Source organism: Gymnoscopelus braueri, assembly GCF_963280865.1.
Source record: "Gymnoscopelus braueri genome assembly, chromosome: 2".
In the NCBI taxonomy this organism is placed as follows: Eukaryota; Metazoa; Chordata; class Actinopteri; order Myctophiformes; family Myctophidae; genus Gymnoscopelus; species Gymnoscopelus braueri.
Genome location: NC_137604.1, coordinates 38,334,837 through 38,351,825, shown reverse-complemented (window position 1 = coordinate 38,351,825; position 16,989 = coordinate 38,334,837). Strand labels below are relative to the sequence as shown.

The following is a 16,989-nucleotide window of genomic DNA, read 5'->3' as shown; positions in this document are numbered from 1 at the left end:
AGGGAGGGACGGCAGTCACTGCTAGTCACCATGCTGAATTAATTGGATTCTTCAAACCGAGGGTATCTGTGGCTGGCTAATTGGCTGACAGCAGTTATCCTATGTTCCTCGCTGTGGTGACCACGGTTCGCGCTCGGTGTCTAAGGCCTCATTGGCAGATGGAAGGGGTGGAATTTTAAATAGGATTTCAATGGACCCGTGCTGCGGCTGCTGCCATAATATGTTGAATGTAAATGTCTAGCTTACTCTTTAGAGTAGCGTTTCACCAGTGTTTGAGAGCTATAAAGTATTAATTCAAGGGGGGAAGATAAGGACATATTTTGTTAGTCTCTGTTTAGCTATTTGTTAATGCATTCATTGAACATCTTTTATTCAACTTCGATTGAATTCTGCCTCGTTTATTATGCAGCATGTCCTCGTTGACTAACTAGACTTATTGCTGTGCAGAATGCTAAGCAGAATTGATGCACTAATCCACCCAGTATTTTACCATTTCCTGCTCTTCTCTCTTGGGCCCAAACACAGCAAAATGGAGCCTTAAGGGTTCATTTTGACACTTAAGTGTTAAATGAACACTCAAGTATGCATTGGTATTCTGGGATTAGAGTGGCGTTTTGAAAGCAGTTCTTCAGTCATGGTGAAGTTTTAATTGTCATGTTTTGTGACCAGTGATTGTAGGATTGCAGTAAATTGCAGTAAAAAACAGAAACAGTTATTCACCGGTATTATCCCTTGTGCCATTTCGGATGAGTTCCCCTATGGAGAAGGAAGGAAATATGGAACATACAACAAAATATAATTAATATCTAAATACTGTAATGTAATGTTCCCTCAAATCTAAACCTAACCCCAACCCTAAACTGAGTATACATAGATCAGCTGTCCTATCCTTACAAGTTCCAACCATAGATGTGCCTGATGTCTACCTGTCTGTTGATTGAGTAAAGACATTATTTGGGAAGAGCTCCAGCATGCTTATGTTCTTCTTTACTGCTTATTGTGTTTGTCTCCTTTGTCAGTATTTGATTTCAGTTAGTAATCTAAATAAATCAGCAGCCCCTCCTCTTGAATTTATGCCTACATACACACACTTTTTTCTTTCCCCTAAAACATCCATGGTAGACAATACAAGGCAAGCACCATAACTGACAACAACACTGTTATTGTATTTAATATATAATGATAATTTCGATTATACAATATTATTGAATGAAGGGTCAATAACTGGTCTATTTGGGTGACTGAGGGTTTTTATGAACTCATGTCTACACTGACGTCTCATTAACTTTAATATCTGAGATCTTGGAATGTTGACAACTTTTTGAGTGGTGCTAGCCACTCCAAGGAGTGACTTTGTCTGTGTGTGTGTGTGTCTGTCTGTCTGTGTGTCTGTGTGTCTGTGTGTATGAGCACGGCCTCTCTGTATGTTTGAGCACAGCCTCAACAGCTGCGGCTGATTGCAACACAAAGACACACACACACACACACACACACACACACACACACACACACACACACACACACACACACACACACACACACACACACACACACACACACACACACTCACACACACACACTTTTGAGTAAAAATACTTAACATGAGTAAAAATACTTAAAATGAGTAAAAATACTTAAATATTAGTAAAGACACTTTAAAGTTCCTAAACTGAGTAAAAATACTCAAAATGAGTAAAAATACTTAAAATGAGTAAAAATACTTAAAAGATGTTAAAATGAGTAAAAACACGTAAAAATCAGTAAACATTTTAAAGTACTTAAAATGAGTAAAAATACTTTGAAGTCATCAAAGTCTGTAAAAAGTAACTAACGAAATGAACTCATGAAAGGCACCACTCTCTTCACACTGGGTGTGATTTTTAATGTCATTTTAGGACTAGATTAAGCAGAACTGTTTTCTCAGCAGTAATTCCAAGTCTGTTGACCTTGTTGCACTGATAGATTTCTAAAAATAAGATCTACCCGTCCTTTATCCCCCTGAAGAAGATGGCTTTGCAGCCCCTTTACTGTACATTATGCTGCATGTTGCATTTGTCACAGTCCTCTGCATCAGATGCCTTCAAGCTGACATCCAGACTTATCATTTATACAGACACAAGTTTATTTTCATTTCATTTCGATTGCATTAACGTTGTTGCATTGTTGGCAGAATAGTTTCATTTGCCCTCAACTTGTTTGTGAAACGAACACACAAAATAAACCCTTTAACTGTAACACACTGAGTCACAGATGAAGTTCACTCTAATAACCATATAGTAGTATTATTACTCTCTAAATAGTCATGGCATGGTTTGTTGTTTCTATAAACATTTCATTTTCATCACAATGTTTTGTCCAGCATGTAACAGTATAATTTAACTCTTATTTCCAACTTTGTCCTTGATGTAAGACAGCTTGTGTAAGGTTCTCATCTGAAATCTGATTGATTTCATGTCCTGAGTATATCATGCAAGGTGACTGATTTTATTAGCAGTTGTCCTCCTGCTAAAATGCACACAATAATAGCCTATATTGTAGTGTAAACCAACAGCACTGAATATGTCCCTTTAAGCCAAAGTACAATTCGGCATCATTAACGGTTTCTCTGTCATTTGTCATCCTCTGTTCATTAGGACCTCAGGCAAAGGGACCGGAGGGAAAGGGGCAGAAGTAAAAAATAAAAAAAGAAGAGAAACTGTATGAAAGCCTTTGTCAGAAGAGAAGAATCATGGGAGACCGTAGTGTTTGCAGCCATGTGTGACTACATGATCAGGTGGGACTCTTCCATCTTGTCTCTGGGTCCCAGCAACTTCCCCTAAACGCTGCCTTACCTGCCGACCCCCCCCCCCCCCCCCTTTCCTTTTCTCATCATGAGAAGATGTGCCTGGTGCTGGGTGGGCAGTGAGCCCTCATACCGCTGCTGTCTCTGTGCAGCGTGAGAGCCCGCCTCTAACGCGCACTCCTCCTTCCCCCGGGCGGTCAGTTTTGGCCCGGAATGGCCTCTTTGGACCTGCCCTACCGCTGTCCTCGCTGCGGGGAGCACAAGCGCTTCCGGAGCCTCTCGTCCCTGCGTGCCCACCTGGAGTACAACCACACCTACGAGACGCTCTACGTCCTCTCCAAGTCCAACAGCGTGTGTGACGCTGCCGCCCTGCTGCCTGCTTTAGTGGCCGAGGGAGCCGCCCTCCTCACCTCCCCGTCCGCCATCGGCAATAACAACGACCCCTTTGAGGCCCTGCGACCTTCCTCCACTTTGTCTTCTCGCTTTCCCTGCCGCGAGCTTCCCTGTCCGGACGAGTTGGGCTCGAACCCGGCAAACACAAACGCCGCTGCCCGGTACCTCCCCAACCTGGAGTTTCCCCTGGGGGAGATTCTTATGAAGAAAGCAATGACGGACCCCGGTCAACCCGGTAACCCCAGCAGCACTGCCGTAGCGGTGGCAGCCAACGTAGCGGCCAGCGCGGTCGAGGCGGCTTACGAGGAAGGACTTGCCAGGCTGAAGGCGAGGGCGTTCGAACGCCTGGAGCTGGACGAGAGACTGGAGAAACTGTCCGAAGAGGTGATTATTTTAAGTTTACTGGAAATGTCTTTCAGCTTAAAAGTATTTGAAGCAGTTGAAAATGACTGGATACTAAATGCAGCGACATAATTATAGTTTGGACATCATTGAAATTACCTCTCTGTGTCGGGAGAAGGAGACAAGGTACATAGAACTTGTAGCTTTAAAGCCACTATTTTAAACTGAAGGTCTCCGAGAAGAGAACATGATGAGACAGGCTTACGATTCAGTAGACTAGAATCAAAATAAAGGAAAACAAAACAAAAACAAACCTACTTGTTCCGTTTCATAAGTTATTCCGCCAGTATGAATGCTTGTTTGCTTGTTGCAGGTGGAGCAGAAGATTGCGGCGCGTGTGGGTCGCCTGCAGGTGGAGCTGGAGAGGAAGAGCTCAGAGCTGGAGCGGGCCAAGCATGAGAGCGACCGTCTCAGCCAGGAGAAACAGGGCCTGGAGGACAAGGCCTCTGAGCTGTCCCGGCAGGTGGACGTTTCCGTGGAGATGCTGGCCAGCCTCAAGCAGGACCTGGTCAGCAAGGAGGACGAGCTGAACCACAAACAGCAGTGAGTGGTTTGACATAATTTACATAATGGTCTGAAGTAGTGGCCCTCATTTGGTTTCATAGTAGGATCCTACAAGAAAGTGAGAACCCGACAATTCAAGATGTTCTTTGTACGAAACTCTGTCTGAACATTGCTTGACCCAAACCTCTGGTTGAGAAACACTTGGGATGCAAAATTATGTTACGTGATAGTGTGTTTCTGTGTGCATGTTTGGAGTTAGTTCAAGAGGAAGGAAGATACCAAAAGCATCATTCAGGGTAACATCAAGCAATCTGGTTGTCAAAGTCATGTTTGTTGCCAGACCCAAGGGGTCGGCCTACATGAGGCTTTGTCCCTATTTCGTCCATACATGGGCATAAAAGAGGGTTCAAGTTTCGTCCCCCATAGTGATGGAGCTCACTTAAAAAAAATTTTTTGAAGTGCATAATCCTATTTATAGGTTATGTCATCATGTGTCTCGCTAGCCAATCACAGTGCTGAATAGAGTCAGCCAATTTCGTCCCCCTTTCGTCCATACATGGGCATAAAAGGAAAAGGAATTTATTCTGGGTCTGGCAGAACCAGGTCTCCTGGTCTTGTTGAACTCAAATGTTCTGAACTGTAGATCCTGTTCATTACCTGGCTCCAGTCCCTGAATCTATATTACGATCTCAGGGGTTAGGTGTTGTTGTCGTCCAATTTAGCTGGAATACCAACTGGGCCAATCAGCATCCTTGCAATGATGAATGAGAATGCAATGATGTAATTAAACGGTCATCTCAGAAAACAGCTGCAATGGGACACTTTCACAATGAATAATGAAGTGAAACGAAATGGAAATTCAGGCTGATGAGACACACATCTCGGCACAAATACACACGTCACACTAAGCAACACTGAAAGGTGTCATCACCATGCCAGCTTGTTATGGACATTTTCCTCAAAATAATATTTTTGCCACAGACATGAGCGGTCAATATTACCACACACAGTGTGCTACACACAATGTGCAACACATTTGAAATGATAATACGTCTAATTTATATGCGCTTTTCTAGTTACGATAGTATTTTTGCATGAATTAAATCAGTGTCCTACCTGTTATGAAGAAAACCTGGAGACTGGCAAGTCAGCCACTGTCAGCATTGTACAAGTCTATTCCGTGTTTGGGATCTCAATAATTGGTTCTTATCAGTAAAGTTAGTGCTTTCATTGCTCATTACATGAACAAAAAAAATTACATTGTAATGAAAAAAGAAAAGAAAATATTTTTTTTAAATATACAGTTTATATTTTATTCTCAAAATCAAGAATTTGCCACAGACATGGACAAGTCTTGCCACGGACACATCTGTCCGTGTGCAGACTGCGGACTCATTGATAACCACTCAATACTGGGCATTTATGACACGGACGCACACATGTAAATATGCTCTCACAAAATATTAAAGCATAATTGACTACCTTCCTCCTACTGGCTAACTTCACCTGATGTTGGCTTTGTTGGCCTGCCAGATGTTAGCTACATCTGTCCGTCTGTTCCTGTACATTATCTGTATGTCCTAGGAGAGCTGTCTGCCTGCTCAAGCTGCTCAGGACACTACCTTCAGCATTCAGTATAACTCTGAGGGTGTACAAATGGAACCAAATGGACCCGTATGGGTCCATGCACACTCTCAGTAATAAATTAATATTGAGGATTTCACTGTGCAGCTGGATCCACAGCTCACACATAAATCATAGGCCTCTCTCTCATGTTGCTTCATGTGTAATCTCTCAAGAACAGATTCAGAGCTACGCTACTGAATCTGTCGAGAGCCCCGTTCAGAACGTGTGCGCGTTAGCTTACAAGTGGGCGTGCCTTCAGATCAGGAAGCAGGCAGAGCTTTACCCAATCAAATGTAGTGGGCGGGATTTACTGTCTGTGCGCTCCCTTCCCACTCAAAACAAGCCGAAACTCATTTAACAATAGCGTCCTTGAAGCAGACAAAACCACGGAAAGATATTCACCTTTTAACTTGCTCTTTCATCATAGAAACAAGTGGGCTTATAACCAAAACGATCCATGTTCTCTGGGAGAAGTGGTGTTAGTGTTCCGTGTTGAAATATTGCTAGTGGGAATGAAAACATAAGCGCACCACCGTAAGTGGAGCGCTGAGGGCAGACGAAAACCCCGGTTTCCTTGCGCACGGGTGCTCCATTCAGCTCGGCCCAGAGCCAAGTGAAAGAGTAAAAAACAGCAGAGGGCGCTATTTTTCCTTTTTATTTGGTGATGGGTTCCCAGATTGCTTCATGTGTGAATAGCACTACAAATTGGAGGTTACTTATGTACTGGTTATGTGATAGGCTCAGAATGGTCTTATAGTGTTTTTTACACACACTCACATTATATACTGTATTTTATATATACATAGTGTATATATATATATATGTATATATATAACCTTCGAGTTCACTATCTGTCTGTCTCTTATATGTCATCATGATTTGTGTGCATGGGGATCTCATCTTACGTCCATACATGGGCAAAAAAGAGGGTAAAGGTCCTTACATACCGGGGCGATTTTTTCGTGCGAATAATACGCTTTTTTTAAAAACCTTATAAAGTCAATGCAAGCGTACATGGCGCGAAAAGGCGGAAAAGCGAAGCGAAAAAGCGTCTTTTAATTATTCGGAACGAGTCCGAATTTTTCGTATATTCGCACATTCGCCGGTGTGTAAGGACCTTTAGGGTTCGCATGACGTGCCTACATGAGGCTTTGTCCATACATGGGCAAAAAAGAGGGTTAGGGTTCTTGTTTCTAGTGTATCTTTTCCATTTATTTTTAGAACTTAATTTCATACTGGAAGACAATTGAGGTTTGACTGGGCTGAAACTTTATCTCAGTAAATGACATGGAACTCCATATTTGGGCATGGCTGACATCATAGTGTCAACATAATGATGACGTGAGCTTTGAATCAGCTCAGCTTAAAACCAGACTGCACAGTGTGAATGACACACCTGGAGAGAGACATCTAGGAAGACTTCATCACCTACAAGAGGAACTATTCCAGCAGAGATCCATACATTCCTGGATCGTAAGGTCAAACATCATTAGTTACATTCTTGGACCATTACAGCTCATGCATAGCAGCAGCTTTGACGATGAACCCACTGTTCCAGACAACGAGCCAGCAGCAAGGAAACTCAGAAGAATCAAGTCCTTACAGTAGTCAACAGTCTACCAAGACTTTAACTCAATCGGAAGTAAAGAGACATCGTCTGACTGACACAGGAAAGAAAACTCACATCTGTAAACAATGTGACAAGAGTTTGAGTAGCAATTCTCACTTGAAGATACACCAGCGTGTCCACACTGGAGAAAAACCTTTCCTCTGTAAACAGTGTGGCAAGTGTTTCGGTTGTTTAAGTAACCTGAAGACACACCAGCGTGTCCACACTGGAGAAAAACCTTTCCACTGTAAACAGTGTGACCAGAGTTTCAGTATTTTAGCTAACCTGAAAGGTCACCAGCGTATCCACACGGGGGAAAAACCTTTCCATTGTAAACAGTGTGGCAAGAGTTTCAGTTGTTTAAATGACACGAAAAGACACCAGCGTGTCCACACAGGAGAAAAACCATTCTATTGTAAACAGTGTGACAAGAGTTTCAGTCAGTTAGGTAACCTGAAAATTCACCAGCGTATTCACACAGGGGAAAAACCTCTTAGTAGGGGTGTAAAGTACCAAACCACACCGGCGTACCGAATGGCCCATACTGAATGAAGCGATTTTTTTATTCGTCCTACTCCCCACTGACAGGTGCCGCCCCAACCCGTAGGATTACATGCTGTGACCAATCATCACCCTCCCCGCCCGGCTTCCCTCCCGCGAGCACGGGCTAATTGTGTTCGCATAGACACTCGACAAAGCTGGTTGCACCACTGTGGATTCGAACCCACAACCTCTGTGGTGGTGGGCAGGGACTTTGCCACTGTGCCAACCCGAGCGCATCAGGGTGCAGTCAACTCAGTGTTAATTTAACTCTTGAGAGTGTAGAAATGGAACCAAATGGATCCGTATAAGGTTTAATTTGGTTCCATTTAAATTTGTACACTCTCTGAGTTACATAGACCCTGTAAGAGTCCATCTGGACCCCTGGTGGTCCCCAGGCCGACCTTGAGAACCAGGGGATTAAAACGAAATATGGAGCATCAGCAATTATGTAAAATGAATCCTTCAAGTCTTGTCATGAAGATTCCATATAATCTCTGTCGGTACAATCTCATATATCCACAACTGTTAATTTTACAGGATTCAAATTAAAAAATATGAAAAGTAGCAGATCTATGCGGCTCGCTTCGCGACGCATTTCAAGCTTGTGGATCTGCTACTTTTGATGCTTTTGTGTGATGCCGTAGTATGATCAAGTAGGGCATTAATTTACCAAGAAAACACGAAGTTAAAATATGGAGATGGAGATAAGAGGTTTCTTTTTTTATAATTTTTTTTTCATCCCACATTTTTCTAAGTGATCCTGGCCGCTACACTTCCCCCACCAGCCTAGGGAGCCCAGGGCTGAGCTCATGCCTCCTTCAATGCATGAGAGCCAACTGACCTTCTTGTCACCTGACAGGGGGGAGTTTCCCCGGTAGGACGTAGCGCGTGGAAGGAACACGTTATTCCAACCAATTCCCTTCCCCTCCATCAGGCGCCCCGGCTGTCATGGGCGAGGCGGTATAGCCACCAGGATTACTACATGTTTTTGTGATGGTATTAACTACCCTAGGAGACACGGGGAGAACATGCAAACTCCACACAAAGTAGGCCCTTTCGCCAACCCCACCTAGGGTATGGGCGCTGATGACGCGGAGGAGAAGACACACCCCCCAGCGTCCCCGGCGGGAATCAAACCCAGGACCTTCTAGCTGTGAGGCGACAGCGCTACCGACTGCGCCACCGTGCCCCTCAGATAAGATATAAGAGATAAGAGGTTTCTGCCCGACAGATATAATGGCACAGATCTGTCACACAAGTCTCCCTAATACGCTTCCTTTCCTCAGATAAAATTCTTCTTCATATCAATGAAGGAGGCAAGGAGCTGCTCCTTTTAGTAAGTAGGTCAGAGAGGCCTATGGTCGATATCACCCGAGAACGCTGGAGTCTATCCCTGTTAAAATATGCTAATCCCCTGGGAGATGGAATGCTGAGGTGGAGCACCACACCTACCATCAGCTCCCAGTTCTTACCACACGACTTGCCGCACCCAAGTCATGCTTACACCGGAACGCTCCTGGTCGAACCAATCAGCGGCAGCTAAGGGCGGGATCTTGGCGAGACCAGATGTGACGGCATCGAGAAGCACCTATTGCATTGTAGTTCTTTCACGATTCATAATGGTTGAATAGTATACACAAGAACTACTACTGGCGCAGCTATACGTCATGTAGACGCGTCAATATGATTGGTTGGAGTTAGCAAGCCCAGACGGTGATAGACAGACGGTCCAATCCAATCACCTGCCAAGTAGCTTGAAAAAACAGACCGCCGTCTTGCAGCGGTTCGGCTACCAAGGTCCCAGATGGAAGTAGGATGCGAAAACAAATGTGTGAAGCAAGCTTCTTCCAGCTGACGGAGTCAGGTTAAGGAAGTCCCAGTGAGATCAAAAATCTCTTTAGGTGATTAAAGGCAATGTGCCAACCATGGCCATTCATCCAGCAATGTCTACTGTTGGTTACAAAGAGAGAGGCCTGACCAAGAAGGTAGCAGCCATATGAAACCAACGTTATGCAACATAGCCTACATGAAAAATAAAACCCACAATAAAACATTAAAGAAGGCTATCCAAACGTAGTGGCCTCTCAGGAAAAACAATTACTGTACCTGCCGCCTTCACCACATCCTCTAATGTTAGATTATTCCATGCCCAAGGTGCATAGTAGGAAAAATATTTTTTCCCACTAGATCTGTCCCAACTTGGGGTACATTAAAAAGCAGCCACGTGGAGGAGCGGAGACTATAACCTCCAGAGCAATTCTGGAACCTTGTTTGGATGTCTAGCTATACCAGCTGTAGGAGAAGGTAGGGGCAGTTGCACACTTCCCATAGTAGCCTTTCTTTCTGGGGTATTATCAGGGTTATTTCAGCTTTGTATTTGCCAGACCCAGGGGGTCGGGCCTACATGAGGCTTTGTCGGTCCCCCTCTCCAAACGTTTTCGTCCATACATGGGCATAAAAGAGGGGGGCCTACATGAGGCTTTGTCGGTCCCCCTCTCCAAACGTTTTCGTCCATACATGGGCATAAAAGAGGTCTGTCTTCTGTCCTCTTTTTGATTGGCCAAGCTTAGCGTGACGTAGTGCTCTGATCTTTCAACGACTAGGGGTCTGGCAGTACCAGGTCTCCTGGTTCCCTTGTTTTTTTGGGCGGTGAAACCGCCCCTATATGTGAGGTGTGGATATTTGCACCCCCCAATCCTGCGCTGTGATTGGCCACCAGTGTACCCCCCTAACCCTGCACCGTGATTGGCCAATCACAGTCTATTCAGGACTGTGATTGGCTAGTGAAACATGACACATGTGCATAGCCCTATAAATAGGACTATGCACTTAAAAAAAACACATTCATGTTTTTTTTAAGTGAATCACACATTGTGGGTGGAAAGGGTATTAAAAAAAACACACTATTCTTTTAAGTGAGCTTCCATCACCGTGATGATCACTGTTAAATAACAACAGTGACATCCAATTCCACATGCTGTGATTGGCTAGTGAGACATATGATGAAATTAATCTAAAACCACTTTGATGTGACACTAGTATATTTAACTTAGATGCTGTCCATTTCGTGAGAACAGTAAAAAAGAACTCAAAGATCACTATGGCTGAAATGAGAAAAGAGAAAACCGATATTGAGAAGAAAATAGAAAGTCTTCCTAGAACTGTCCCTTTCAGATCAAAGGATATATCAGAAAAGGTTAAAGACAGAATTGTGACAAAGCACAGATCTGGCCAAGGTTACAAAAGAATTTCAGCTAAACTTAAGATTTCTAAGAACACAGTTACCAACATAATATTTATTTTTTGTACATGATTGGTTGACTCCATTCAGTATTGTGATTAGCTAGCAAGACACCGCCCACTTCACACTGGGTGTGATTTTTATAGCTCATAGGCATATATAATTTCAAGATACACAATTATCTTTTCTCAAAACTTAAGACAAAGATACAGGATGACAAGATAATACTATAAGGTAGCAGCCTAATAATGTCACAACAAAGCAACATGCACGGCACGGGCCAGCCTGTCACACACACACACACACACACACACACACACACACAGCCGACTGGCTGAGTCAGTCAGACAGAAGATTTATGGCCAGCCCTCCTCTTCCTTGTGTTTTATTTATTATTATTAATTTTTCATCTCTACTACTGCAGTCTGTTATCAGAGATAAACGTCATCACCAGCCAACAGACACAGTCAGACACTCCTCAGGGCACAGCTTCTAATCACACAAATCAACCACAACCACTGACATAGAGCACAGTACTGCACACACTCCATTGTACTGTACAGTGTACACTGTGTGTGTGTGTGTGTGTGTGTGTGTGTGTGTGTGTGTGTGTGTGTGTGTGTGTGTGTGCGTGTGCGCGTGCGTGTGTGTGTTAATGAACGCTACATTTACAACTGCAAGTGCTCGATAATTTAGAATACCATCGGGAAGCTTTAGCCCATTTGTTGTGGGAAATGGTCGCGTGCCATCTACCCTATTTCACTGTCCTCATTTTGTGTCCCTGAGAACAGTGACAATGAGAGCAGTGCTGTGCTGTGTATGTCTCAACTGCAGTACATACACACATGTAGGGTACAGCTAAATACCATTGATGCAGTGCCATCCCCTCTCTGTATTGCTAAAGATTTTCCCCCAAAAGTTCAATAATGGTAATATTATGATATTAGGAATTAACAGTTACAGATGAGTAGACTGCCTCAGAGGAACGCCTGAAGCCCCAGTTTGTGTCTGTGTCTGAGTCTCTAAAGGAAAGCTGGCAGCTGAACAGTGAGCTCTTTCAGACTGTGGAATAGAGAGAGTCTCAGAGATGGAAAAAGATCATCATAGATGGTGAATGTTCAGCAGGGTTTGCTGTATGTTAAAAGGTTAAAGTTCTATATTCTGATGGTAATCATTAGAGGGTTTGTTCAGTAACAGGGGTCTCTCCATCCCTCCAGCTCTTCAATAAAGAGAAAATATATTTTCAGGTGGGTTGTAAATTTTGGCCAATCAGGAAAGAGTACCCATTTATCAGCTTTAAAGGGCAAGACCACTTTGGTAGAGGTTTGGGTTGTGTAGTTACCTTGCCATGATGTAACTACAAAGGTGGACAAGAAATCAAAAATAATCGCTCCATTGATTAGAAATTGATAATTCAAAATATTGACTATTATTGAATATCATTGACTTACATTGTACGGTAAAACAGCTCTCAAAGTCACTCTTTTAGCACATAAATGAACACAAACCAAGTTGATTCAGACAATATAGAACATCACCAAACCCAGTACTGTATTTTTTAATTATAAAAATGTTAACTTCCTGTTGATTTTGTTATTTTATTAAGAAGAAAACCTGGACTGGATTCGCAGATCCGGATCCGGATCTTCAAATAGTAAAATCAGCAGGAAGTTGACATTTTTATAAAAAAAAAAAACAGTACTGGGTTTGGTGATGTTCTATATTGTCTGAATCAGTTTTGTTCGTGTTCGTTTACGTGCTTAAAGAGTGACTTTGAGAGATGTTTTACCGTACAATGTAAGTCAATGAGGAGCACATTTTTAATTATCAATTTCTAATCAATGGAGCAATTATTTTTGATTTCTTGTCCACATTTGGAGTTACATCATGGCAAGGTAAATACACCACCCAAACCTCTACCAAAGTGGTCTTACCCTTTAACTTTCAATTTTGTCTGCTCATTTCTTTGTGTCATTCAACTGGCCACAACTACAGTATGGAATGGATTATCGCGGCGGCAAAACATTTTTTCTCCGATTCTACGAGACTCGGCTACGTCTTTTAAAGTGAAAACTTTATAAAGAAAAATATTCTTCGATTTTTCAAAGGTTAGTGAAAAAGCTCGGAATCGCTGGCAAGGGCAGCTGTACTGTAGATGATGTTTTAATGAGTTAAAGTACTTTTACTCAAATTGTTGATTGGTCATTTTAGTAGTGTGTGTGTGTGTGTGTGTGTGTGTGTGTGTGTGTGTGTGTGTGTGTGTGTGTGTGTGTGTGTGTGTGTGTGTGTGTGTGTGTGTGTGTGTGTGTGTGTGTGTGTGTGTGTGTGTGTGTGTGTGTGTGTGTGTGTGTGTGTGTGTGTGTGCGCACACACACATGTGCGCTTCAGGCGCACGTGTGCTTAGCCAGCCTGTGTGTGTGTGCATGTCTTTAAGTGGCGCATGTGTTGCACTCACTCCTGTTTGTGTTTATTAGTGTAACTGGTTACATCTTTGTGTTGCAAACAGCTGCAACTGTTGTTGCCGTGCTCATACATACATACAAACACACTTGGTCACTTGTTTGAGCGGCTGGCACCGCTCAAAAACAGTTTAAGCAGTTTGACCATGTTAAAACTGAACAGTCCTTATCCATGCCTCCCTTTACACCCTGGCCAACTCTCAAACTACTACCACTTCATCTCCAACACAAGGGCCCCTATTTAGACCATCTTATTCGCATGGTCTGAAATGCAGGACACAATTGCGTTGGGGCGGGGCGTGCGTCTGGCTCCAATTTCGCTAATTAAACGGCACGTTTTCTGGGCAAAAGCTCAGCGCCAGGCATAAACGGGTTAAAGTGCAGTCTCTGAATGGGTGTGTTTTGGGCATGACATAAATTAGACCAATCACAGTGTCTTCTCCCATTCTCATTAAGAGCTAGGTGTGCTTGAGATAAGCACATTGCAATTTAAATGACACAGTTGGAGGAGACGTAAACAATTTTCTGCTGAGCAAAATGAGTGTGTCGCCAATCTTGCAGCATTAATAATGTGATATACTGTAATGATTTCAGGAGACAGGGCGACTGGCATTTTTGGCATGCAAAGAATCACACCTTCTTCCTAATTTATATCCAAGACACATCCGTGATATCTTGACATTCTTACAGGATGAGAGGTATTGGAACATAATCTATCAGCAATAAAGTTTAGGCTACTAATTGCTTTTTGACTTATCACTGTGCCTAAGATAGCATTGCATCAGACCACTCCCAGTTTAAAGATCAACACATCAAAGGGCAAATTACAAAAAAAGGGCGGTGGGTGTGAGTGACGACTGCATCGTTTTCACGCCGCTTTGCACTGGGTCCAAGATAGGGCCCTTTAGAGTCCACGGTTAATCTTGCAAACCACTGGACCGATCAGCGCCATTTCTTCTGCATGCTGGCGGTAGAGCAAGCATGCTTTAATAGTGAGAGAGAGAGCATACCACCACATAAGGGAACATCATCCACTCCACTTCAGCTCCTTCGATGGCCTGTAAGCTCTCAGGGTGGAGAAATCTGTCTGGTTGCATTTATGTGTGCACTGAATAACTATGTTTACAACTTTGCTGATGCATTTTGAAAGACAAGTTTGAGGTTTGTTTGTATGAAAAAGAGTGTGTAAGGAGAGCGGTGGAGAATGGTCATTATCATGGACACTTACTGTAGAAGAAAAACAAATTTGACTGTGTCTGTCACCTTCCTCCATACATAGTACAACATCCAGCTGCAGTAGTAAGCCCAGAAAAATAAAACATTCTATGACAAAGGGCATTGCCAAAACCGCTCAATAATCCTACTTTATTTTTTACAGTGGACAGTAGTGTGTCTCATTACTGTATGCAGCTTGGACAGTAGCATGAACTGCAAAAAGGGATTTTTTGTTGACGGGTCGTGTCCAGTATCTTTTTTTTTAATATTATTGATAGGACAGTAGACAGGAAATAGGGAGAGAGAGATGGGGAGTGACATGCAGCAAGGCCGTCGGGATCGGGGCTCGAACCTGCAACGCGCTGTCAGGCTACATTGTAGCCTAGGTGCCCAGACCGCTACGCCAGCGCTCCGGGCCTCCAGTATCTATTTTGTAGAACAGTATTTGTTGGCTGACAAACAAGCATGTAATCCGTGATAAGCTGCGACCAGCTTTTGCTTTGCACCAGAACACATTCTGGACACACTGAGCGGCGGACAGACCGACAGAGCGGTGTATACTACCTGCAAGGTCGCAGCCAAAGACACAGGATTACAAAATTCTCTAACATGGTCCTGTTTCATGACCGAAAGTCGTCACCTTCAGTAGCAGTTCTTCAGTATTATTATTACATTTTTTATTAGTTGGTGCACATCTTATTTTGGAATGAAATTGAGTCCGTTTTCTAATTTCCCTCAAAGTGGAGGCACATGCAGAGGTTTCACTACTACTACTCCTACTGAGGCTACCATGGAAACAACCCCATTTCTCATTGAGATAATGCTCCAGAATACAAAGTGATGCTGTCAAGCCAGAGAGCGAGACCAAGAGTTGGCCTCATTAATCCATAAGACCGGGAACGCGTCTGTGTCATTTTAAGATTTCTTTGGCTATTCAAAAATAGCAGATATACAAGCTCATAGCTCAAGCTCATATGAGATTGTGGATCTGCTATTCTTTGAAAAATCTTGGAAAATGTGTGCAAATCTTTGAATATATATATTTTTTAAAGCGAACATTTCATTCTCAAATCTTTGCTGCATGGGGGTCCCGGGAACAAAACATTTGGAGATGGGGGCCAAATATATATCTAAAAATGTTTTCTAAATCCTAACATGATGTTGCCAAATCAGTGGTGCTCCAACTTTGCCATGTCAAGGACCCCCAAAATATGTATTTGGCCCCCCATTTGACCCCCATCTGAAATTATGTTGTTCCAGGGACCCTCAGAAGCACAAATAGAAGTTAAAAATGTTCAAAAATGTCCAAGATTTTCCTTCTTTGTTTTTTGAATAGCCCAAAGAAATCGAAAGCCCAAAGAAAGCCCAAAGAAATAAAGAAATTACACAGATCCCGGTGTCCTTAATGGGTTAACAGCTGTGATTGAGAAAGGGGAGCAGTGGGAGTTAGTATGGACTGTGTGCAGTATTAGCATTATCAATAGCCAAGGTTGATACTGCTGTACTGACCAGGCAGAATGAGCCAAGCAAAATGAGACTTGCATTAACCATATGAACCCTTGCATTCCTATTGTGGGGAATACTAAGAAAAGAACCGATCTACAAGCTCACAACCCTGTTGCCTTGCAACACGTTGTGAGCTTGTAGATCTGCTATTTTCTGTACTTTACCACACACACACACACACACACACACACACACACGCGCACACACACACACACACACACATTCATACACTAACGACGGAGGAAACCATGCAAGGCACCAGCCTGCTCATCGAGAGTAGTCAGACTCATGTCTTGCTCAATGACACTTCAACACTATAAGTCTGGGGGAGCCGGGGATCGAACGCCACTCTACCTCCTGAGCCACTTCTGCCCAATTGATTTAGTTTGATTAACTGTTGCACCCTGCAACCCTGACTGAAGGAAAGATAATGATTTTCGTTTGGTCAAAGCAGACGTATACGGTCACGTCACTAGTTGACATGCCTGCAAGCAGCTGGTTTCGTCCATGCGGCTTTGTTCACGCACACCTACAGTAGTAACTTAATACAGTATATCTGGTTTATTTACACTATAGATAAAAAACTATTACACTATTCTTTTGCCACCACATGCTTCTCTCCAGTGCAACCTAATACAAGTGAGCTGATAGTGGTTCAATATTTTGAAGATACCATAGCGCCTGGCAATCTGCGCGGCTTAGCGCCATC

General features: G+C 43.2%; 1 protein-coding gene across 1 annotated transcript in view; it reads left to right on the top strand.

Annotated features, from left to right (window-relative positions):
- Positions 1–16,989, top strand: part of fbxo41 (F-box protein 41) — a 68,613-nt gene that overhangs the window by 13,811 nt on the left and 37,813 nt on the right. Inside the window, 2 exon segments of the mRNA XM_080417083.1 lie at positions 2,634–3,559; positions 3,891–4,120. Coding sequence (XP_080273209.1) covers positions 2,996–3,559; positions 3,891–4,120 — 794 coding nt within the window. The 5' untranslated portion in view covers positions 2,634–2,995.